General features: G+C 34.3%; 3 protein-coding genes and 2 non-coding genes across 6 annotated transcripts; 3 read left to right on the top strand and 2 right to left on the bottom strand.

Annotated features, from left to right (window-relative positions):
* The first annotated feature begins 2,837 nt into the window (after window positions 1-2,837).
* LOC122606371 lies at window positions 2,838-2,934 on the top strand. The gene has a single exon (XR_006324883.1). It is a non-coding gene; the product is annotated as a small nucleolar RNA snoR1 (small nucleolar RNA).
* Window positions 2,935-3,024: 90 nt separating this feature from the next.
* LOC122606378 lies at window positions 3,025-3,155 on the top strand. The gene has a single exon (XR_006324890.1). It is a non-coding gene; the product is annotated as a small nucleolar RNA snoR77 (small nucleolar RNA).
* A 1,683-nt stretch (window positions 3,156-4,838) lies between these two features.
* LOC122603319 (ABC transporter C family member 8-like) lies at window positions 4,839-10,506 on the bottom strand. The gene is made up of 12 exons (XM_043775995.1): window positions 10,300-10,506; window positions 8,257-10,211; window positions 7,861-8,181; window positions 7,685-7,771; window positions 6,992-7,600; window positions 6,742-6,906; window positions 6,293-6,587; window positions 5,989-6,203; window positions 5,605-5,910; window positions 5,475-5,538; window positions 5,145-5,384; window positions 4,839-5,062 (listed from the first exon to the last, which is right to left on the bottom strand). The coding sequence occupies exons 1-12, from the start codon at window positions 10,340-10,342 to the stop codon at window positions 4,953-4,955; spliced, it is 4,410 nt and encodes a 1,469-aa protein (XP_043631930.1). The 5' UTR covers window positions 10,343-10,506; the 3' UTR covers window positions 4,839-4,952.
* A 5,804-nt stretch (window positions 10,507-16,310) lies between these two features.
* Window positions 16,311-18,038, top strand: LOC122605468. Its single transcript, XM_043778422.1, has 7 exons — window positions 16,311-16,494; window positions 16,955-17,002; window positions 17,090-17,136; window positions 17,264-17,330; window positions 17,407-17,450; window positions 17,597-17,654; window positions 17,747-18,038. Exons 1-7 carry the CDS (start codon window positions 16,429-16,431, stop codon window positions 17,795-17,797), a joined length of 381 nt encoding a protein of 126 aa, XP_043634357.1. The 5' UTR covers window positions 16,311-16,428; the 3' UTR covers window positions 17,798-18,038.
* A 589-nt stretch (window positions 18,039-18,627) lies between these two features.
* LOC122603381 (serine/threonine-protein kinase BLUS1-like) lies at window positions 18,628-24,801 on the bottom strand. Of its 2 annotated transcripts, none has more exons than XM_043776065.1 (20): window positions 24,731-24,801; window positions 23,572-23,764; window positions 23,214-23,468; window positions 22,963-23,084; window positions 22,832-22,876; window positions 22,672-22,753; window positions 22,516-22,584; window positions 22,272-22,442; window positions 22,119-22,184; window positions 21,960-22,028; window positions 21,660-21,868; window positions 21,226-21,489; window positions 20,970-21,061; window positions 20,788-20,864; window positions 20,541-20,654; window positions 20,397-20,451; window positions 20,275-20,321; window positions 20,097-20,155; window positions 19,922-20,004; window positions 18,628-19,020 (listed from the first exon to the last, which is right to left on the bottom strand). In XM_043776065.1, the coding sequence occupies exons 2-20, from the start codon at window positions 23,734-23,736 to the stop codon at window positions 19,001-19,003; spliced, it is 2,064 nt and encodes a 687-aa protein (XP_043632000.1). In that variant the 5' UTR covers window positions 23,737-23,764; window positions 24,731-24,801; the 3' UTR covers window positions 18,628-19,000. The 2 variants fall into 2 exon arrangements, with proteins under 2 accessions (XP_043632000.1, XP_043631999.1); XM_043776064.1 differs by having other exon boundaries at window positions 19,953-20,004.
* Window positions 24,802-26,051: the final 1,250 nt, after the last annotated feature.

The following is a 26,051-nucleotide window of genomic DNA, read 5'->3' as shown; positions in this document are numbered from 1 at the left end:
TATCTTATGTTATATACATTTTTCCTACAATGAGAAAATTCAATGATATACTATAAGTTTATAACAAAGGAGTAGGATAAAAAAGTCAATGTTTTGACTATAGGTTACACCAATATTTTAAGTATTGGCTATAGTTGCATCATTTTTAATATTCTGGCCGTTCAAAAGTTCTTTTACATAAGAACATCAAGTTTGATGAGGTTTTTAGCTAGCTAGGACTAATTAAGAAGGCTTTGGCCTAAAGTTATTCAGAGATAATTCAAGATCTTGATTTCTTTGCCCGTCGCGTAGTTCATTGAAATTTCTAACTTCATTTCGTGCCCTCCTGTGCTAAAGAAGCATGTATTGACTAATAATTTATTTGAACTCATTTCACCTATTCTACTCTAGATATCAAGTCACAAGCAAATGAGTGAACAATATTAATTTTTATATCTTACTACTCGTATTATATATACTACGAGTAATAGAAATGGTAGCTAGGCGGCTAGGCATAAATTAGTTTGATATGTAATGATGTAAATTTTATATGAATCACGACTAATAATTATCCAATGAAAAGTATGGAAATTAAAGATCAATGAAAATATAATTACGTACCTCGAAAATCAACATTAAGATCGAAGTTGCGACTTGTTAATAGCCCGATGATCATTAAGTAATATGCAAATCAGCAATGCACACGATTTGGGGTTAGATGGATCTTGGCACTAAAGATGAGATGAAATGAAATGATCATATTGCTTGAGCTTAGATATAGATATATAAAAATAAATCTTGATCTCATTGTGGTGTTGTTATAATGAAACTTGGAGATATCAATAATGGAGAGATGTATGAACTTTGAATCTAATTTAAATATTATTACATTTTGTTATATTATATTTAGTGATTTAAAAAGAGTTATCTTGCCAGAAAGAGATATTAATATTTAAAAATTAATACTATATATTTGACATAACATTTTCCGGTGATCATTAACCGGCCACTGATGGAGGCCCGTTGTGTTCCGCCATGACTACCACTCTATACGTGTTTGTTTGTCACACACGTAATAACGTATAGGTCATTGTCATTAAGTCAATAGTCTTGGGGTTACGTGTCTTCTCCCTTTTATATTTTTTTCTTCAATGTTTTTGATAATGGATTTTATTAATAACGTATGGACTATCAACTATATGGAAGCATCTATGAACATATGAATGTGGGCAAATTAGTTTATTTAAACAAAACTGGATGACCAATATATATTAAAAAGACTGTTATCTTTATATGACTATGTACTTGTATGTACATTAACTTATATATTTTTAAGAGATAGCAATAACTGAATAATGAAAAAGCAATAAATAAGTAGAAATATTAAGATCAAGGAGTGTTAAGTGCCAAGTTTAAGTTCGTGTGCAGTATTCAAGTACATGTGTTAATATCAAGGAGAAGTGTCAAATTTAATTTCATTTTGCCGATTTCAAATACAGGTGTCAAAATAAAGTAATATTGTTGGAAACTAGACATTGATTTTAAACTCGAATCAATATAATGAGGTTTAAAATATCAAGATAATTGCAAAATAATAAGTTAATAGTAGGGGTCTATAAAAAATGCGTCTTTCTATTGCCACCCGATCTTCAAATTATCACCCCTCAAAAATACATTTTCCAAAATCCATTTTTTCCCCCAAGAAGCATGGCATATACAATTGAAGCAAAAATACAATCTAAAGTGAACCAGAAATTTGTTAAAGGACTTGTTTCTTTTTTTTTAACTCATTGACTCTACCTATTTAAACTTAATTACTAGGTAGGGGTGAGCAAAAACCGAACCGGAAAACCAAAAACCGAAAAAAACCGACAAAACCAAACCGAAAACCGAACGAAATCCATTGGTTTGGTTTTCGTTTTCTAAAAACCGAACGGATCGGTTCGATTTCATATGCCAAAAAAATGATCAAAACCGAACCAAACCGAACTAAATATATTTTAATTTATTTTAATATCATATTACATTTATATTTATTACTTATAATTTATAAATATGTTAATAATTTAATCTTTTTTATCTTTTTATTGTACAAATCAATACAAATTGTATATTTTTAATAAAAACGTGCAGTAAAAACAATTCGTTTTATAAAAATTATACAAATTTTAACACCTAAAAAATATAATTACTTAATAAAAAGCTTCTCTGTATTTGAATTTTTATATCATTTTTTTTTCTTAACAATTGAAAGTTAAATTTATAATATAATATTTAAAAAAAACTTAAAAAACAAAATTTATTAAAAGAACCAAAACCGATCCAGACCGAACCTGAAAACCGAGAAACCGAACCGAATCCAATGGTTTTGGTTTTCTAAAAACCGAATGGATCGGTTTTGGTTTCGGTTTTAGGCAAAAACCGAACCATACTAACCTTAAGGAATCCTACGGTAACAATGAAAATACTTTATGTTACCTAAAAATGAAACACAAAATATCTTAGTCAAAAATCTCATATAAAATTTATACATATCCTAGTTTTTGGTTAGATGGGCCGACCTCTCAACAAACGTGATCTTTTTGGCATTGGGCTAGTCCGACCCATTGAAAAAACTAGTTGAACATTACTAGGCCCTAATAAACAAAACCCTTTGAAAAATCTATAAATAAGATTCCATCACGTTTCAACACAACTACTATTATATCAGCTCAAACCCTAGGGTTTTTACATTACCAGCCGCCTTCATAACCAAACATATATTTTATAAAGTTTATTTTTCTTCTTACTTTTTTTTATAGCTTCTTTTCTGTAATTTTATTTATTGGTATAGTTTGTGTTTAATACTTTATGAAAATGGCGAAGATGATCAATTGCTTTATATTTCTGACACCTCTTGTATGAGAATGGCCTTCAAAAGCTGTTCTTTGAGCACATTTAGCAACACTCTGAGCCTTTTTATTTTTCTTTTTCTTATAAGATTTTTAATGTTTAGTTTAGTGTTATATTATTATAAGTAATAATTTTTATACCGAGCAGAAATTCAGGCAACCACCTTTTTGTGTAAAAAATTCAAAAGGTAGGTGTTAATCTGTTCGTAAAGTAATTTCTTTTGCTCTTCAGACTTATTGAGATTCATAATCCATGAAACTGGTCTAGTAACGCACAAGTACATTATATATCTAAAAACTCTATGGTCTAACTCGACTATTTTTTACTTTTCATATTTGTTTTGATACTCTGTATTACTCGTAATATGTATTGATCTAACCAATAATATAAAGACATGAAAGTAGTTGGATTTTTGTGAAATTCTTGCTCTAAACATGTGCATTTTTAATTCAAACATTTGATAATATTTTGGGCTTTAGATTAACTGTTGCAAGTATGATAAGATTATATTGATATGTTGGCGTGTGGTAATTTATCCTAGTCATCCATCATTTTTATATTTATCATTCGATTGGAATTAGTATATTTTTTACAAACGGGCATATTTTTTGGGTTTTTTTTGTCAAATAAGTAAAATTAAAACCGGTTTCAGCCACGTCGTACCAAACCGGGCTTTCCAAACTTGGAGTCGAATTTTGAAAATCTAAACATATGTCATCTATGGGAAACGTTACTATTTCATATAACAATGGATGGTCATAGTCAGTGTGAGTGTGACTATACAAACTTTAGCTGGGATGTGAATCCCGGTTTTACATGTTGAGACAACTCATAAACCAAACTTTAATGTTTATATAACGATTAGATTAGCTTAATGAAGACGCAAGTTTGCGCACCTAGTTGTGAATTTTGAATGTTTATATATAAACATTCAAAGTCTTTATGCATTCATGGGTTTTTGTTTCGACATGTAAAACCGGAATTGGTATCTCGGTTTCAGTTTGTGTAGTTATACACTTACATCGACTGTCACCATTAGTTGTTGGTATGGAATAGTAATGTTTGTCCGTGAACCCAAAAATGGGGATTCCTAAACTCAGTTTTACTTGATTTACAAATTTTATTTGACCAAAACTTGTTTGATAAAATATCTTTCAAATATGACTGTTTAAAAAATGTATTCTTGGAATTAGCCAATAAATTTAATGTTGGGGTAAATATCTGAAAAGGGTTGACATTGGACTATCAAGTTGGTTTCAAAGAGCTAGATATCAATATTTTTGAATACGAGGACTCAACGGTCGTGTTGGCACAAACACTTGTTTCATGGAAAACCTTAAAGATTTGACCAGAATTTGATACACAAACCGGAGAGTTTGTGCTTAAATCGTAAGGGTTGACATTGGACTGTCAATTTGTTTTTAAAGAGGTAAATATTTTTGAATATGAGGACGCCAATGGGTGTGTTGACACAGACACTTGTTCCATGAAAAACTTGAAAGATTTGACCAGACTTTGATAGACAAATAGGAACGACGAGTCGACGACATTATTGATAGTAACTAAGTATGATCTTGAAATCAAGAAAACATGATGATGTAGAAACATTAACGTGGTTTATGAAATGGGGATAACATAAGTACAATACATAGATTAGGTACTGCACAGTTAAAATTCATGGGGCATTATTGTATATTTATAAAATTGAAAGGTCAAAATTGTAACATCGTTTAAAAACTTTGTATACGGCAATATATAACGTTGGGTATGCTGTTGACTGTTGTACCCAACATTTCTCTTTATGAAATTTACTGTAAAAAAAGTTGTCCCATTTGGATAATTTTTTTTTTTTTTTAACATTCTTCGATTGATTTTATTGTAGTACATTCTAGTTAAAAGATTTCACTTTTAAACGACATAAGTTTCTAATGATTTCATTAATAAGCTATGTAATATCAAACGAAAAAGAAAAAAAATACCATTTCATTTTGTTATATTTTGGCATCTAAGATTTTATTCCGTCAATTATATTTTTGAAACATATGGTATGCCAGTATTAGTTACTCATATTGATCATGTAATCACTGAACTGACTTCCTTTCACAACTAGACCAATATTCGGCTACAAGCTTGGAGAAGAAAGAATCGGTCTCCATTAACTTTGAAGTCTCATCGTACTCCACCATTTCCCCTGCACCTCAACAACACGAGCTTATATTTTTACTCTAGAATTGTTTAATTATAACAAAAATGTAGCCGGCCGGGGAACGTACCATAAGACAGGACCATGACTTTGTCGCTGTCTATAACCGTTGGGACTCTGTGAGCTACGGTTATGACAGTACAACTAGAGAATTCTTCCCTTATGATTCTTTGTAGAGTGGCATCTGTGGTTGAATCAATGGATGCAGTTGCTTCATCGAGTACTAGGATTTTGTTTTTTCTAAGCAATACTCGTCCAAGACAAAACAATTGTCTTTGCCCGGCACTCCAATTATCCCCTTCATCACTCACTGCCAAAGACAGTAAAAAAAGAGAGAGTCTAGCTTAAAAGTCTTGTATTGGATTCGGTTAGTATAACATTCCTTGACTGACTGACGCACCTGAAGAGTTTAGCAATTTCGGAAGACTTGCAATAGTACTTTTAAGCTGGCACTTTTCTAATGCCTGCAAAATTAGTATTTTGAGTAAAAATCTTAGGGATTTATAAAGGTTATACAAATGGTAATTTACCTTCCATATATCGTCATCAGAATAAATTCCAAGAGGGTCCATGTTTGTTCGAATACTGCCCCTAAAAAGGGTTGGTTCTTGGGGGATGACACTTAGTTTCATCCTAAGATCTTTAAGGCCTATATGGCAGATATCGATCCCATCTATAAAAATTCTTCCGCTATCAGGTTCCACCAAACGGAATAAGGCTGTTATTAGTGTCGTCTTTCCACTTCCTGTCCTACCAACTATTCCTACTCTAGTCCCTTCTTTGAATGTGCAAGTGATCCCTTTGAGAACTAGTGGTGCATTTGGACGATACCTCAGCTGAAACAACAATCCCATAAGTATCAAGTAGTTTCATAGTTTGTAAAGCGTTGGCATCATAATGTTGGTTTATCTTACCTTTAACTCCTCGAATTCTATCCTTCCCTTGGAAGGCCAAGACGATGGTGGTCTATTATTTTCAACAATAGATGGTGGTTCTGTTTGAAGGTGCATAAATTGTTTGACCCGTTCTACTGAAACGATGTAATTAGCCAAGCTACAATACCATCTAATAAAGAACACTTGGGCGGTAGTGAGCACTAGTGCATAAGAAAGAGAGAGGCCGACCATTCCTACACAGATAAAATTTATGTAGTTAATATATAAGGTATATATTCCATCTGAGAATTATAGTTTCAACCGCAGAGTTGCAACTTTATACCTGGAGAGACAAAACCTTTTGGTATCAAAACCAAGAGAAAACCAGCTGTGAAAAGGATGAGGTTTGAAAATGCTTCTGTCCTCAAAATCAACCATTCCAATGTTGCATTTGAAAAAATGAAAGTACTCGCATCTGTATCCACCAGCTTAAGATAGTTCTTGAAGAATCTGTCTTGCATCTTGAATGCTCGTATCGTAGCCACTCCAAGTGATGTTTCAGATGTGTAGTTCATCACAGGTGCTTTCGTGGTCCCGTTGATTCTCATTAGTTCCCGTGCAGTCGGCTGATAATATCCCTGAAATTCAGCAAAAGATGTTTCAAGTTTTATGCCAGATTATAAATTACTCAACATTTAAATACTGGTAGCTAGTCTTGTCATTCAACGTATTAATTTTGTTCTGTGTTTCTAACTCAAGAAGTCCTCAAAATGACTGGGTTCAAGGATTGACCTGAGCATATTTTGTAGCGACAGTGGCTAAGACGACTACAATAAGAACTTGCCAGGTCACTGAGGCCATAACACCAATCGTGCCAAGTACTTCAACACTACCAGCAACCACAAAGGCAAACGAAAAAGGTATGTCAAAATCTATTACATTAAGATCAGAGGAGGCCTGCGAGAAAATAATTAATTAGTAAATAATTACCAAAATGTAATAGTATACCATCATTTTTTTTATTTTACCATCTAACTCTTACCCTTGTCAAAATTCTTCCAACCGGAGTAGAGTCAAAGAAGAGCATGGGAGCGCTGAAAATTGAAGCGGTAAATTTATTGAAGAACGATTTGGAGGCTTTTAATCCCAAAAGGGTGACAGAAACTGATCTAAGATACACAAAGAAGATACTTGTAGCCGCAGCCAAAGTGTAAACGCTAATCAAAAGGGTGGTGGTAATTTCAGGGATTTGAATACCGAACGCCAGCCAATAACTTGCTGCTGCCTGAAGACCAACGAAACCAAAAGTAGCAAGTAAAGTCAACGAAAAGTGCCATGTTCCTTGTGAGACCATGACATAATCTAAGAAACTCTTCCATCCAACATTCCCAATCTCCTTCTCTTCTTCTTCGGTCAACTGCACACCTGATATCTTCACATTGTCTTCTTTACTGATAGAACTTATATTTTTGTCTTTCACACTTTGATGCATATTTACTTGTTTATGGAGTCTACTTGGGTTTTCATGAGATGACGGTTCTAAACCTGTAATGGCATCTTTATGAGCATTCACTAGTTGTTCAAAAGCTGCCCCAGCCATCAAGAGATCCTCATAGCTCCCTGATTGTATTATTTGACCGTCTTTTATAACCTAAAGATGGAAGATGTACATATAAGACTCGTTAAATTGGATAGAAAGTGGGGCAAAAAGTTCATAATATGTGATCCTGATTACCAGAATGTCGTCAACCAATGGGAGAAATTCCACTTGATGAGTTACAAGAATGACGGTTTTCCCCTTGAGACAAGTCATAACACAGTCCTAAAGCACACGGATTTAACTTTAATATCCATAAACGAAAAGAATATTGTTAAGAAATCAAAATTAAATGAAAGAAGTTGAAACCTTACATTAAAAAGAGTTGCTGCAGTATGCACATCGACAGCACTGAAAGGGTCATCAAGAAGATAAATATCAGCGTCACTATAAACTGCTCTAGCGAGCTGAATCCTCTGCTTCTGTCCCCCACTCAAGTTAAGCCCTCTTTGGCCTATTTCTGTTAAGTCTCCATAGTTGAAAGTTTCAATATCCTTATCTAAAGCACAAGCCATGATGGCCTTTTCATACTTAGTTCTCTCCATCGGCTTCCCATACAGTATGTTATCTTGAATCGTCCCACTCTGAATCCAAGATGTTTGACTTACATAGGCAATTGTTCCAGAAATACCCACCTGAAAGAAAAAAAAGTCACAATCAACCTCATATAGTAATAAGTTCGAAATAAGCAAATGAATTCATGAACTCACAGTTCCTGAAGTTTTGGATATTTCTCCAAGTATAGCATATAGCAGAGATGATTTTCCAGCACCCACTGACCCGCAAACTGCAACTTTATGACCATATTTTACTTCAAGATTTACATTTTTCAGTGTTGGTGTAGGCGATTCAGGATCCCAAGCGAAATTTCCATTCTGTATACTGATAGAACCATGAGACTTTTCAAGTTCTTGATCTTTAATACTGTTATCTTGTAGTTCATCATCAACTAAGATAGAATTAATCCTATCCAATGATACTTTAACCTGGATTAATGCGGAGAGTGCATCAGGGAAAAATCTCACAGGTTCAGACATAGTTCTTAGTGTTGCTAAAATGGTAAATATAGTGGCAGCATCTAAAGGAGCACTTGACAAAAACACACATCCAAAAAGTATAGCTGAAGAAACGAGTGTTGGTGACGTCCAATACAATATTGTGCTATAAACCTTCTTAAACTGAACTTCATGTAACCAATGGAATTCGGTTTCTCTACAAGATTCGACAATTCTTTGGAACTTTTCTTCCCACGATTGTAACTTGATGACCTTCATATTATTTAGAATCTCAGAAGTGGATCTCAGTCTCTTGTCCTGAGCAATCATGAACTCTAACTGACATTTTTGGATTGCTTTTCCGAATGGAAAGTTAAGCATTCCACATATGCAGAGGGGTACTAAACCAGGAAGAACACCTAATCCTACTATGAAGAACAGGACACCAATAGCTAGAAATAATTGAAGAAATGAGGACCACCCCACATGAAACCACATAGGAAATTCACCCATTCTGTATGAATCAACTGCTATGTAATTCACAATTTCCCCGGTGGAGTGCCTTTTCCGGCCTAGACTAGAAAGTTTAAGTTGCTTCTCATACACCGCCACCATTAAAGCGGATCTCATCCTCATACCAGTTCTTTTTGCACTAAAGAAAAACTGTCTATGAGACAATGACTCCACTACTTTGACTACAATTAAACACCCTACTAACACCAGACCTTGATGCAAATCTTTAGTGTCACTGTTGGTGTATTTCACAAATGCATAGAGTAACACTGGGCTAGCAACAACAGCTATCGTCCTAAGAAAAACCAAAACTCCTGAAATTACCATCTCCCAAAAATAAACTTTTGCTAACACTTTAGGTACTAAGTTACTATTGTTTGTGGAGGCGTTTATAAGTAAATTCCATTCATTGGTGAACTTCTTGTGGGCAATGGAAGCTTGGTCTACGGATGCTACAGATGGAATATCTTGAAGGACTAATGTCTTTTTGTAGCCTAAAGCAAGCAATGGGTTCACCCAAGAAAATGTCAATTTGCTGATAAAACTAGGCTCTTGTAGATGCCTTGCATTCCCGTTTAGTGTTTCATTAACCAACAAGGGCTCGGATAAAGTATGGTTTTGTGTGTGCTTAGTGCAAAAGTGTTTTAAGTTTCTTAAAGCACACAGCAGAAGTAAGAAACTATTAGCCCATTCTATGTAAACCAAGTTCACGACGGTGCATTTTTCTACCAAATTCTTAACGTTCAAAAAAGAATTCAACCCGAAAAAGACAATCCACCAAACAGAAGCTAGAAATTTGACAGACCCGAATCTTTCTATTAACAATGAGACCATTAAAGATGCCCATATCAGTGCTCTGACTATGACTACCCACCATTCCTTAAAGTTGAATTGATGTGTTATATCTGTTGCTTCCCATAAACCAGTAACAAGATAAGCCAAGGAAGTCAGGAAACAACAAAATGCAACCGCTACAGATATATAATCACTTTTTCTTGTTGATCTACCAGTGTTCTGATTCTTATTCCTTACATAACATAAAAGTAACAGCAGATAGAAAATAACAACTAGCACTATATTGAAAGCATCTAACATGTTTCGTTGTGTAACTCGCAAACTCAAATCAAAGCCACCCTCATACATCAAAGGGCTCCCCCCTGCAAAAAGACCAGCACATGTTAGAATCACTGTAAAGTTGCATGTTTAATATCATAGTTAGAAATGGAGGATAAGCTAGCTAGGTACCATGCATAGTACTCTCTAGAAACGCCATGATATGATCAAACATTTCTCGGATTAGACAGCGCACAGCTAGCTAGCTGTTTAAATCTGCTAGCTAACCTCGACGACAAGTAGTGGCCGGCACTATGATTTAAGTTAAACTGTATTAGACTATGGTATATATGAGAAGTTTAAAGAGATGGGACAACTACATTTCAAATAGACTACAAAACTCAATAATAATGAATGTCAGAAATGGTATGCAATCTGTATAATTCATTTTTGTAAGGCATTTAGTATACAAATACAGGAGACAGAGATTAAGGGTTCAATCTTTACTTCTTTTGCAAGACCGTAGGACTTTTTCTAACTTAGATAAGGGTAAGTTTGTCTACATTTTAACCTCCTCATATGTATACTGTGTCAAGACGGTACTGGGAGTTATTTTATTATATACCGTATATTGTTCATAACTGGTACAGTAGACATTTTTAGTGTATATATATTATCTGAAAAAAAAAAAAAAAAAAAAACTTTTCAAAGGCTATTATCTGCAAGTTTTTTTTTTTTTTTTAAATATATACTAGTATATATTATCTGCAAATTTAGCGTGCCGATCAAAGGACAATAACAACCAATGAAATTTGTGGCTTGTTGAATGTCCACAATATTCATTTATGATACATCAGTCCGGCCCACTAAACAAATAGAATAATTGTCAACTGTATTTAGGGGGACAAGTTTAAAGCACAATAATTCTTGCAAAATTCTCTTCGATTATGAGAAAGATCCAAACATGTTGCTAAATTGATAACAATGGGCAATACTAATACTGAAAATCTAGTGCCATATATCTGAGTTTTGGTTTTGATATTTTTCTATTGATGGATCCAAGTGGGCAAAACATCCATACTGCTTTGCCTTCTCACATTATTAATTTTTAAATTTTATTTCAATATAACCAAATGAGAAAATCGATGCACCAACTGATGTCATGATGCTAGTTAATGAGGTTTGTTTTGAAGGTCAACCAATGCATCCAACTTTTTTTTTTCTTTTGATAAATAATGATCAAAAATCATAACGGAAGTTATAGACCATGGGGGCATGGGGTCTAAAAAGTAAACGCGCGACATTAATTATGTTAGTTTGGCTTTTTGTCGTATGCGTATCCATCCTTTTTTGTGCTTTTGTAATTAGACTATTAGGAGTAAGGAGTTCCAAGAACCCTATCCCCTCTACCTTTTTATGACATGTGGCATAAGGTGATAATGTAGGGGTTCTCTTGGAGCAAGGGTTTCTTTAGATGAGGTTCTTGAACTTTTATTATTATTTTTTTTTTGTGAGATGTGGCATAAAGTAATAATATAGGGGTTTTTTTTGTGACATGTGACATAAATTCCCTTGAGACTCGCGTTTTCGACCCCGTCTCTTTGGTGCAGGGGTCACCAAATTTTTCCTCGAGAACGCCGCTGGGAGCGGTATGGATGACGTCCCTCTGGCATTTCCAGGCATTCTCGAGCACTTTTTGGCCAAAAAACGCCTTTTTCCAAACAGCCTTACTGTTAAAAAAAAAAAATTACTTTAAGTAATTACATTGTCATGCTCATGTAAAATTAGCCATATTCCCTATCCCATTCATCCATCCATGAAGGTTCTACCAAAAATCCAAAATATTGGATATGGTCAAATGGATGCATCACCAAATCAGCCAAGTTGTTTGCCGTTTAATTAAAATTGGTCAAACCATGCACGTTTAGGCCTCTCCTTATAATACTTACTTCTTCCCTACTTCTTTCACTATTCATCAACTTTCTCTCTCCAAGAACACTCCAAGAACACCCCCTCCTTATAATACCCACTTCTTCCACTATTCATTTTATTATTTTATTTTCTTTTACAAAAAATAAATAAAAACACATTTTATTATTAAAACAAACAAATTTTTATTCTTAAACACAAAACAATACATGGAAATTAAACATTACATCCTAAAAACACATATAAAACCTACATTTACATATCCTTAAAATATGGCACGTACTTATCCATGAGGCTTTTACGCGTAGTCCAGATTTGCTCCAACTCGTCTTCGTCTATGCCGGTCGGAATTGGTTGTTGCAGAAGCTTAAACGCTGCCCTGACCTGCTTGCGGAAGCGATCATCTTGTCTCATCTTCCGCTCCTCATCTATTCTTCTCCTATCCTCCTCGATTTTTAACATCTGCTCTTGTTGCATCAACAGCATTTGCTCAAGTTTGCCTAACGCCTGTTCTGACCCACTCGAACCACCACGGCTAGAAGTCGCATCTGAGCCACTAGACATTTTCCGGCTAACATTACGACCCGATGGTCTTCTAAGTGGGTCGTCTCCAAACAACAGGTTCAAAGCCACATCCGGTTCCATACTCGGACCAGCCTCAACGTGTCCCTCATCCTCACCCAAATCAACAAAATCAGCTGCAGTTCGTTTAGCAATACTATGGTCCAGGCAAAATGCGGGACAATCTTTCAGCACATCGTAACACTCCTCATATAAAAATCGTGTTGGCCCATGATTCCTGACATAGATTTCATGAGCAGCATTATACACTTGCCTGTCATCTGCACCGTTCTGTCGGCCTTGTTCTTGCAATCTCTTCAAGATTGCTCCAAACTGCTTGGTGGTTCTCTTAATCTTGCTCCATTTGCCTTGCAGTTGGCTTTTGTTGCGCTCTCCCGCCGGGCAGTTAGTGTTGAACCACTCGACCACATTGCCCCAAAACATAGTCTCGTCTTGGCTTATCCCCACTCTCGAGTCTTGTGAAGCATGTGTCCACGCTTCAGACAACAAAACCGCCTCCTGAGTTGACCACTTTGTCTTATCTGCTATAGCAACCCCTTTTTTCGTCAACCGTTTCGGCGGCGCAGGAACTTCTTCCAATTATTCCTCGGCAGAGGCGACACTAGTTCGTGTCGGTTGAGACGAAGTCTCACCTACAGGCCTCTGGAATTATGGAAATTGTGGATTCTGGAATTATGGAAATTGTGGATTCTGGAATTGAGACATTTGTGAGTTCGTAACTTGATATTGATTAAATTGTTGCATTAACATGAACTGCTGACACTGTTCGTTCAACAGTGGTGATTGCAACAACTGCGTATATGATTGGTTCATAGCACCCGAGCTACTGGAAGCCCCCATCATATTAGACGACGACATAGACGGGGGAGATCCCACCAGCAACGCGTCAAATTCATCGATAGTGTTTTGGTATTGGTATTGGTTTGGGTTTTGATTTAGATTTTGGTTTGTGTTTTGGCTTTGGTTTTTGTTTTTGTTGGTTCTTTTAGGCATGGTGGACGAATTGAGAAAAAAGATTTTTGATAATCTGGAATTGAGAGAATTATCTGAGTGTGAGTATGTGAAATGGTGAAGAATGTGAAGAAGTATGGAGATGATGATGGTTTAAATAAAAAAAAAAAATAATAATAAAAAATGGGGGAGCGGGCTAGTGGATTCAAAAAGCAACGACTATATTTGAATTTTTTTTTTATTTACGTTACATTCCAAAGCAGCGGACCCCACTCAAACACCCAAGCCGCGCGTCCAGATGGAGAAGAAACGGCTGAAACGCAAGTCAAGATGCAGTCGTGCTTATAGCGGCTTTCCCCGGCCACGCATCCGACGCCGGGAGACGTAGTTATAAGGACCGGCCTTAGATAAACAATAAGTCCAATCAAAATCAAAATAGTAACTAAAAGTATAATAAACTTTTTCCTTTCTTTCATCAAACATCAAACCACGTGCGATAGATTAACTAATGCACCACTAAAACTTGCCAAAATTAAATACGAGTATATGATTAAGACAGTATCAAAATGAAACAATGAGATAAAGGGAAAGAAAATGATTATATAAGCATGTCGTAATCTCAATATACAAAAAATTAAAATATCAATTGATTATAAGATGATATAACATTGCACTTTCTTTAATTAAACGAGTGTTACCACATACAAATAAATAATTTTTGGATGAGTGATTTTTCTCAATTCTTAATCTCTTTTGAGTTGTTACTCATCTACATCTTCTTTTATCTCTAAAGACATCAAAATCTATGAATAACCGACTTAGCTCTAGTGGCAACGTGAAAATTTAATAAAGAAAGTTGGGTAACTAGAACAATACGAACATATAATTTACGGATGAGCGATTTTTCTCAATTCTTGATCTCTTATGAGTTGTTATTCTTATTTTTGTTCTCTAAAGACATAAAACCTATGAATAACTCTCGTCCTAAAGTGAAAATTTAGCAAAGAAGGTTAGGTAACTAGAACAATTTAAGTTAAAAATAGGTTTAGGTCTAAATATGTATGCTCTATGCAACTTTTTCCAATTAAGTGAGCTGGATTGTATCTAATAACAGCTTAGTTTAATTCATCTTTTGATGGTGATTATGGCCGGTGTCGTCTCTAATATATTGTTCACACAATATAACTTGGTAAACAATTACTTTATGTTGGGCATACATAATTAGTTTTTTTTTTTTAGAAGGGTATCCGGACTGAATACCGTGGGCCTACCTGATCCCCATCCCCCACCCGATCCACCCGGTAAATTCAACTCGCTCGCCAAGAATATTAGCTAGAAACAACGCTCGAGATGGGATTAGTTATCTTTCAAAATAACTAAGTATTATAGAAGTTTGTAAGGTGTTATTAGCAATATACAAATAAGTTCTTAGATTTTACCTAGCTATTTGTTAGTGTGTAAAAGAGATGGAAAAAAAAAATGAAAGCAGAGTTTATGATATTGTGGGAAAAAATAAAAAAGAAAGTTATATATATACCAATTATATTAAATGGAAAAATATATTTAAAAAATGTGAAAATGTCAATCCAGTATAAGTTTAAAGATATATTAGTATGATTGTTTCGTAAAAAAGAATTTATAGAAACAGTCTTTTTCCCTTTGGGTAAAAAGTAAGAATATTAACATGTCACCTCGCCCGGACTCGCTTGCGGGTATTAGGCTTTGATATTGTTGTTGTAATGTTGTTTGTTTTGTACAAAGAACCAAGAAGTTTCCTATGATTAATAATACGAGTATATGCAATATAAAAGTTTAATTTATTTTAATGAAGTCTTGTAGTTTATTGCTATATGAAATATGAAATTGACACATCATCATCCCCAAGGCCAAAAAAGAGATTTATCGGAAATTTTTTAGTTCACAAGGCTTTAACTCTAATTATAGCCGTTTTGAGTGTGAATTAAAATAGTGAAAACCTTATATGTTATTATCGGTGTATAGATTGCAGGGGTGTAAACGAGTCAAGCAAGCTCGCGAAATACTCGAACTCAATTCAAAAAAAGCTTGTTTCGAGCCGAGCTTAAACGAGCTCGAGCCGAATTCGAGCTTAACTGTTGACTCGTTTACTAAACGAGCTCGAACTTTGAATTTATAACTCGATTAAGCTCGTAAGCTTAAACGAGCTTTCATATATAAAATAATAATAATAATAATAATATATACATTTATTATATTAATAGAGCTTTCATATAATAATCAAACCGAGCCTAAACGAGCCAAACTCGGATTTATTTATTTTTTTTTACAAACGAATCGAGCTCGACAAATCACAAGCCGAACTCGAGTTTATATACTAAGGCTCAAACGAACTCGGGCTCGGCTCGGCTCGTTTACACCCCTAATAGATTCTCATCACATCTCAATTTCACACATACTCTAATAAATATGAGTCTCTGAAACAGACATGCTTCTATTGTCAATAGCATATTAGACATGACCATCAAATTATAGAACCTTAAAATGTATGAATGGTTTCCTTAAACCCATGTCATTAAACCTATGTGGTTGGGTAAAAAGTTAACATAGTTGAAGTTGAGTGGTTTTCTCCTTATAGGATATTTGAAATAGAAAAATCTAATTCGAGAAAGCTTTTTAGCGTGGACTCGGTTAAAAGAAAGAAAAAAAAGTTGAAGTTGAGTGGTAAAAGAAAAAAGTTTATTTGCCTTTTAAAGTTTTATCTTGGAGAGTGGAGCATAATCTTTCCTTTGTTCCCCTTGTTACTAATTTACAAAGAAAAGAGTAAAAACTCAAATAAGAAGAGCAGCCAGAATCTTGCCCCTTTCCCGTGTTGTTACTTCAATGGATTATGATTCTTCAACCTCTTCTTTCCCTCTTCGCCACAAAAAATTCTCCCTCCATATAAAGGTTGTTCCCTCTTTCCTACGTAAACTTTTTTTTTGTTCTTTACCATATGCCCACCACCTGTTTGTTATAATGCGTCATCTAATTTCATTGCTTAATACTCGTAATCTTTTCGTATATCTATGCCGTAGCTACTAGGGTTATAGAAACTGATGTGATCTTGTGAATTGATGTGGTATGCTCTTGAAAAACTAGGTAGATTAGTTCGACAACTTTGAGAATTCCCTTGAACAAAATCGTCGTATCAATTGACTTTGTACATAAAGGCTATGACATATCAATGTTTTAAGGGTAACGAAATGTATCTAACCTTAGCCCGGAATTAGTTATTGTTTTAAACTTGAGTACGGCATCTCTCTTTCTGGGAATGGCGAATTACCATATTGTTAATCAAGATACTATGTGAAGTATTGTTAAAAAAAGATTGGTACTCGATTATAACAGCAAATATATTTCTTTGCAGGAAATTAAAACTGATATAGTCATTTCTAGCCATGATGATCAAATTATGGTGAGTTATCCCATCATATTCTTTTTTTTCTTTCCTTTTCAAAATGTGCTTGCTGGATGAATTTGTTAATTTTGCCAACGTTGCCAGGTTATCGCTACTCAGATTGGGACTATGGGGACCATAATGCACGCAAGGTGATCTAAATTTAATACTAAAGTCTAAAATTAGTAATGGCTTTTGTGCATACTTGTTTGTTGAGCTATTAATTCTCCGGGAATTTACATTCAGTAAAACTTTTCACTTTCTTTCTTGCTTGAATAGGAAGGAAGAAGGGATGCTAAATAGTCCTACCTTCAATGTATCTGTGATATTTGGTAAACGAGATGAGGTAATTTAGCTTGATGTCACTGAATCTATGTTTCTAATTATATTAGCCTGCTCACTGAAATGGCTTTAACCTGCAGCCAATGCTACTAGCATGTGCTCGCCAGCTTATTGAACATATAAGGTATGTATCTCTCAGCAAGTATCAATACTAGTAATGATCTACTGCTTAATTGGAAAAATGAGACATAAATAATTGTTATATTCCGTAAAGTTCTGGTATCTTGTTTAGTTAACTCTTGGAGCCTTTATTTTGTCTTTTCTTTACAGTAATTCTGGCTCTTCAAAACCGTTGACACTCTCACTTGGACTCAAAGACCATTCTATGGTAGCTTCTGAGCTCTGATTACAACCTTGATTGCATTTTATCACAAAAATCTTAAGATTAGTAGTAAAACACTTTGTTGTTTAATACTTCAGGAAACTCTTAAAGGAATTGTTTCCGCTGTGATTGAGAACCGATTGTGGTAGATGATACTTGCTTCTAACAAACAATTTAAGGATGCTCAGGATTGATCTCTGTCGATATACATGGACCACATATCACTGGGAAGATGGTTGGTGAAATAATAGAGTAATCTGGGGTTTTCTTGGTTAAGTGGAAATGATTGTGTAATTCAATATTGCAATGTTTAAAGCAACTCACTCGGATACAGAAACTATTGGCTGAATTCTTGCAATTGAATGCACTGATCTGATGGCTCTTTCAGCATGTTTTTTTTGGTGTTATTTCTACCTACACTTGATGTCCATCCAATGCTAATAGAGCTATTTCATTTCTTATTTTATTTTTTTAGAACTGCTATTCATTTTAAACTAAATGAACACAAAACCAAGCATTTTAGCTTGACTTAAGAGCTCAAACAACTCAAAAATGCAACCAGAAACGATGCTAGAATTAGCAACCTGGATTTGACCTCCATGACTCCATCAGAAAACTTGAAAAAAGCTTTTACCATACTAATTCTCGTCCAGTTTGAGTTCAAATAACCTACTCAAGTTGAGCTCATATCTACCTTTATTTACACAAGTATTTAGCACTCAATCCATATGAGCCCTAATCCTTGTAAGCTGAAGCTAAGTTTACTGTAAGCTTTCAACATGTTTGACTCATACCCTGTTGGGGATCCGATACTCATCTACATCCCAAAGGTAACAGCTTGGTACCGTACCACCAAAATTAACCATTGCCAAATATTGACTATATAAACTGAAAGATAGATTTGATCATTTTGTCCCATAAGAAATTTTATGTTCAATTTTGTTCATGTATGAATATGTAAACCATGGTAGAAAGGAGAAGAAAAATAATAATTCAAACTTTGAAAACAAAACAAAACCTCTAAAACAATGTTGAAAATAGCCTAGATTTGGTCAACAGTCGCTCTTCCCTTGCAGAGGACTAGACACCCATCTGTCTATAACTTTTAGTATTTGATAATTGAGGGAAATCATCTAGCATGATGTAAGGAATGATCACTCATAATTTCCTGTGTTTACCCCTATATTAACATAAAATGAATGTCACAACTACTAGCATCGACACAACCTTGATGTGCAACTATACGCTGAAAAACAAATATAGAAGCCGTCATGAGTCAAAAAAATATCTCATCTGTTCGTCATCATCCCAGTCATCATGATCACTCTTCGAAGCTATTTTTCAACCCCAAATCACTCAATTTCTTCTCCAACTACAAGAACCAAAAAAGGGGAACTTTAAACTTACCATTAAGATTAACATTTCCTTATGTATGGAAGAAAAATAACATAAAACTGTGGGCCTATATGTTAGAATAATAAAGATGGGACCTGTAAAAACTAAAAGGTATTATGAATACCCTAAATTTTATTGCATTCTTGAAACGCAGGGGCAAACAGAAAAGCCGACTTGATATGGCACACCATGCCTAACATCAAGGTCTTTATTTATATGCCAATTTGTTTGTGACAACTCCAACCACCCTATAGTAAAAATCACTACATTTGAGTTGACAAGTAATTTGAGAAGATGGTTGGTTGACTAGCAGTCAATTTGTTTGACACAACATAAACTGACAAAAGTATACGACCAAATTAATTTGAGGACTCTCTCAAAATGGAAATGTTGCAATTTACATGGGAGGGACATTTAAATATTTTTATGGAACACGAGGTATTTAAATTCCCTGCAAATAGATTTTAAGTCAGCTTAACAGCTATCTTGAAGCCTTGACATCATATAAGTAGAGGTGGCCAAAAATGGGTGGGTCAGACGGGTAGGGTAAATGGGTCAGAAACTCAGAACAGACAAACTTTTGTATGGGTCAGGTTGGTTGGGTTGAGCCACACATACTTATAGTGTCATTGCTCATATTAACTTCTCTCTCTCTCTCTCTCTTTGATTACTATAGTAATATAAACTGATTCTGGAATTAATCAAATATGAAGGTATGGACACACAAAGAGTAAATTTTGACCCAGTCAACCCTTTTTCATATTAGTTTTTATATTTTTATTTATCCATTTGGCTCATTGGATATACAAGTATAAACATAATCCATCTCACAAGTAAATAGGTTGTTATTTCCACTTTTAACGTAACTGGCCACACACCTATAAATTGACAAGATGTAATGAAAAAAACCTGAGCATTTCTCATCTTCTGTCTTTGCAATTGCTCAACCAGACTCTCAATGCTGTAAAGTTTAAAAGAATATTTTAAGTAAAGATGTAAAAATGCAGCATAACCCAGGCAACTTGATCAAAATAGGTGGAGAGCTTCACTTACCGTTGTTGTAACTGGCTCACCTGAGATTGCAGTTCTCGCTCCCTTGGACTAAGAGGAATCTGCATTTGCATATTGTAAATAATAGATTAATGTACAAACAACTAAACGATAACAGCATATGACTGAAAGATGTAACAAAAAAATCCTATGATTTCTTAATTCGTTAGGGCTCCATTACTTGTGAGAAACTGTTGTTTCCTGTATCCACATATTCCGTTGGGTTTCCTGCATCGATAATAACACATCAGATACACCGAAATTTATGCAGAAACACACAATTAATTTCAGTGATGGAAAAACCTGAAGATGAATCAGAAGGTTGGTCCACAAACTTGATTAATTGACGTATTCCCTCCTGCAAGCAGGAAAAGTAGCAACTTTGTAAGCTGCTGAAGAAAAAAAAAAATCAGATTTAGATAAACTTTTTGCTGATCAGGTGCATACCATTTTTGCTGTGTTATGCTGCAAAACGTTTTGCAAGGATGGAACAAGTGATGCTGCTGGTATACTTGAACTAGGACTGTCCATACCAACTAAACTTGAATTAAGAATTGGAGCCTGAATGAAAAAGGAAATGTGATAGTTACTACACCTGTTTATATGCATACACACCCATATTCAGGACAGGTATTTATACTTATGTTTAAATGTAAACGTACCAGAGAGCAATAGTACGTTAGTAATTGTGTACCTTGGGGCTCGAACCAGCTTCAGTGACTTTAAAACGTCCCTTCTGCGTGACCACAACTCCTTCTGGTAAATCTTCTACTGCACCAGCTCACAAATGAATACATAGATAAAAAAGAGAACAAGAGAGGGAGAGAAACCATATATTAAGAAAGAAATGACATTCACAGGTCAAGGATGGCTTACCGGATGAAGAGCTAGTCATACTATTCTTCTGCAGGTGTTGTAATGGACCACTGTAATTGCGCTCTACTCGAAATCTTGGTTGAAAAAGTTCCCTTCAGATAAATAAATAAAAAATTAGTTGCCAAATTCAGTGTAAACTGTAACACATTTTTTATAAAAAATAAAATAAGAAAAAGATGTAACTATGATGTATCTGGAAAGTAATGAGAGCATAAACTACACTGGTCAGAAAAACAAGAGTTTAAAGAATTATTACCTTTCACCATTGGAAACTAACTTAGTAGGAGAAAGAACATTGTCTGGTAATAGTGAACCACTCATGTACTTTCTTGACTCATGAATAGTAGTTTTCTGTACAGAATCCTTGAAATTAAGATGCTCAAAATCATTGGTTTCAGTTTCTTGGTCCTTGGCTTTTAGCAGCAGCTTCACAGGAACTTGTTCAGTATCTAATGGAGTTTCATCTAGTTCAGTTGAGCTAACAGTTGTCATGTCATCTTCACAAATATCAGAACATCCCCTGTATTAACTTAATACATCACTAAATAAATAATGAAAGCAAAAAAGAGTCTACTTGTTTCTTTTACTCACAAAGTATGAACCAGGGAGCTGATTTTTGGATAATAATTATAACAGCTAACGCCAAAAAAGGAAACAAAATTTTGGACAGTTGTATATGTATGATCTTACTCAGGTGCTTGACGAGCCTTAATAGATGATAAAACCAATGGATTCTCCATATTAGAAATTTCATCAGCGGTATCCTGAGATATAGCATCTGAATGATTATTACATGTCTTGGCCGACAACTTAACTGCAGGTAATGTAGCACCATTGACCCCATTTTGTTGTTTTGAAGGTTTTTGGTCTCCATCTGAATTTTCATCAAAATCATTGATCTGCCATTAAAGAAAATGGGGTTATAAAGAAGAGCATTAAGTGTTCATAATCAACTTTTATATTCTGTATTTCATATCTTTGACCACATACAAGCTCTGCTTGATTCTTCAAGTCTTCCAAGTTGAAATTCCAGGCACTAATTCCCCGAATATACTCTTGCTGCATATAGGAACTCTGAATTAGATCATATAGTCTGCAAAAACTTGTGACCTTAGTAGGAAAAGCTGTTCATGATTGCAGCACTTTTACCTGTGACAAATGTTCCTTATCCCCATATAATTCCTTGTTCTGTACAAGAAGATCAGCTTCTTTTGTCTACAACAAAAAAAAGTTGGAAGGGGAGTAAGTAGATGTATAGTAACAAATAATCAGGAAAGTTGAAGGTTAACATAGGCAGAGTACCTTTAACACCTTGAAACGGTCACCTAAGGAAGACAGGCCTTTAAGAATGGCACGTTCCAAATAATCAGTTGTTTTTGTGTGTTTGAAGAACTGGTGCTTCAACAGCTTATCTGCAGAGGGACGTTTTTTGGGGTCTTTGACTAAGCAAGTAGCGACCATATCTTTGAAAGACTGCCAAACACTACCAGTTAGCATAAAGTTATGGAGAAATCTAAAAATCTAATCTTTCAAGAATGACACAAACCTTTGAAAACTTTTTGTCCCTTTCATAATCCAGGCCCGGTGGTGCATTTTGCAGAGTCATGAGCAAAACCTGCAGGATGCATATATATTCTTACATTCCTTTTAAAATTTTATAAATTAACATTATGATTTTTAATATCAAGAAATATGTAATTACTTTCATTGGCGGATACTTTGAAAAAGGTGCATGGCCATGAGCAAGTTCAAGTGCAGTGATTCCAAATGACCAAATGTCTGCTCTGTTAGCATGCAATATAGTTATTTGATTTATAGTGCTTTGAGTATGATAGCAGATAAACAAATGAACCAACACTTACTTGAAGTCGTATCCATGAAGTTGCTGCATAACTTCAGGTGCCATCCTATGAGAGACAAACCATTAAAACATGTAATAGATATTTTGGAACAACTTTACTCCATTCACTACGGAAAATATTAAAAAACATACCAACAAGGAGTTCCAACAAAGGTATTTCTTGAACGTTGGCGATCCCCATCAAACATGCATGCAGATACTCCAAAGTCTGCTAACTTAATGGAACCATTAAAATCAGCTAATATGTTCCCTGCCTGTATACAACATCATTATTGCTCGTATTATTAGAAACTAAATTAAAATACACCCATAAACAGAAAGAATATGCATGCTTCTATCGAAAGAAAATGTGAACCTGCGAGAACAAAGAAAAAATGGAGTACCTTTACATCTCTGTGAATATGCCCATGTGCATGAAGATAAACCAATGCTTTAAGAACCTCTTTAAGTAATGCAGCAATAACGGATTCTTCAAAACCGTCTGGAAAAGATGATTTCATTATGTGAAGACATGATCCACCAGCCATATATGGCATAACAACCCAAAGGTTGTGGCCCACTGTAAAAGAGCAATACGCCCGTAACAAATTTGGATGATTAATCAAGCTCATGGTCTGCACTTCCCGACGGATGCCATCCTAATTCAAACAAAATAAAATGTTAACTGTAACCCTAAACCTATATCGGTAACCTTTAACCCCACGTGTTCAATTAATGAACTTAAAAAGGAGAACAGCATACCAGATCATTATTGCACCTTTCCATATCAAGAACCTTGATTGCGACTGTCTCATTTAATGGAACGCAAAGTGCCCTATACACGGAGGCACTAACTCCTTCACCAATTTCCTCATATAGCTTATAATCCGTTGCATTAACCGGAAACTTCCTTTTTTGTGCTTCCATAATTTTACTGAATAAAAATACTTTTAACCTAAGATTCAAAACACGTCAATCAGATAAATGTTACACACCCTTCCAACAATGCTAACATCACTACATTGACTTCACCAAGAACCATTTTCAACTTTCAAGTCCTCTCACGTGACAATGTCGGTGACTACAACATCATTTCAAAGCGTTCTAACAAATAAATTAAACAAATTTCCAAACAAACTAAAAGCTGATACACAACCCTGCAAACATTAAGAACAAAAGTTCCTCGAAAAAAATTTATACATACACGCGCGCGTGCCTATACTCTATAAGTAACCCAAGATGTCAGCTATTTTACTAGTCCTATGGCATTGAATTGTAGTTTATAACAATAACAATAATTGATAAGATCCAATAAATCATTCAAAAACAATAAATAGTAATAAAAACTGGTGACATTATCATAAGAATCTCTAATTCCTCATCACGAAAAACGGAACAACGATTTAAATTAATTTACTTATACTTACAGAAAAACAAATACTCGTATAATGGTATATAAAATTCATCAAAAACAGTTTTTAAAAAATCTGTTTTTTTTTCTATTTTGATTATTTTCTCCCCTTTATCATAACACCTCTCTTTTATAAACAAATTTTAGAAAGCTACATTACTTTTTGAAGCAGCAATTTAATAAAAACAAACTTAATTTCAACAAAGTACCAAATTAACTAAAAATAATTTTTAAAAAATCAAACTTTATAATTCAATTTCAAAAAATCAGTTTAATCAAACAAATTATAAAACTGAACACAAAGTAACACATCAAAATCGATCTTAATTATAAAAATGCAAGCACATATTTTATTTTTTCAATTGAATTAAACATATCTTCTTCATATATAATTATATAATATGCATATATAATAATAATAATAATTATTATAAATAATTATAAAAAATATAACATAATGAAGGAAGGAGGGAAGGGGAGAAGATGATGACAGGCGTACGAAGAACGTACCTAGGGATTTGAAGCTTTTCTCTATCCGTACGAGACAACTTGAGACAAACAAACCCACCAAACTGTTCTGTTCAACTAATTTTGACTACGTAAAGACTATCTGAATTTATATTTTCCTTTTAGTTATCATTATTATTATTATTATTATTATTATTTATACGAAAATGATAATATTAAAAACTTGTACATTATATATTAAAAACCGTCTCTGATTTTCCTAACAGCAAGTATAAATTTTAATGCACCCAATTAGTTTTTACTGACAACCTTAAGGGCTATCACTAACAAATCCTTTATTTATATTACTAATTTTAAATATAAAATAATATTAGGATGTTCAGCTAGCACCTTATTAAGGTATTTTTACAATTAAAATGTGCTTTTTGGATAAGTACGAGTGAGTATATTTTTATTTTTTTTTTACAAGTGAATTTTACGTCAGACGCGTATGATGTGTGTTAATCGCACAACGAAAGGGTCATGTACTAAGCGAATTTTAAATAGCCTTTTTCACCATACCAACTCCTTAATTGGAAAATACCGTCGAGGAGGACCTACCAAGACTCGAACTCGAGACCTTGGAATAAACTCTCTTAAGACCCCGCATAGCAGGTTTAGTGAAACACCCCTGACCACTGGGGTTTAACCCAGTGGTTTACGAGTGAGTATATTGATTACCTTTGGGCTAATCCGTCTTGTACTATACTTCAATCTACGACTAATGAGTTTGTATTGACATTATTTATCATTAGTAAAATTAAGTTGGTTTTTATCATTTGATGCCTAATGTAAATTCATATTTCAGTAATCTTCAATTAGTGGTTGGGAAGCCTGTTGTGTTTTTCCTTTCGCACCTTTGCTTAGCACGAGATAGTGAGACCCTGTTTAGACACTGTCAAGTTAGAATTTCGTCATTTGACAGTGAAAATGTTTGTTTATATCCGAAAATTATCTTTCAAAAAATAAAAGTAAGTTGGTTCTATGATATTTTTATGAGTTTATATAAGCAAAATGTCTACTAATAGACACAAAATACATACATATAGTTCAAAATTCCTTGTAGTGTTTCCGTTTATCACATTTGGTAAGACAAAAACAAAAATATATTTGTAAGTGAAAACAAAAATGATAAAGCTATTATTAAGATTTAAGAATATTAGTGATACTTTAAAGTTCGAGTTTATTGAGTTTAAATGTTAGAAAGATTTCTTCTAATATCGAGATGTTTAGAAGATATGTAATTCAGCTACAATATGAGGGTATATGACATAATTGGAGTAGTCTAATAGCTAGTATGTGCGAATAAAAATTAAAAGTGGTG

This window comes from Erigeron canadensis, chromosome 6 (assembly GCF_010389155.1).
Source record: "Erigeron canadensis isolate Cc75 chromosome 6, C_canadensis_v1, whole genome shotgun sequence".
Lineage (NCBI taxonomy): Eukaryota > Viridiplantae > Streptophyta > Magnoliopsida > Asterales > Asteraceae > Erigeron > Erigeron canadensis.
This window is presented reverse-complemented; position numbering and strand designations above follow the sequence as displayed.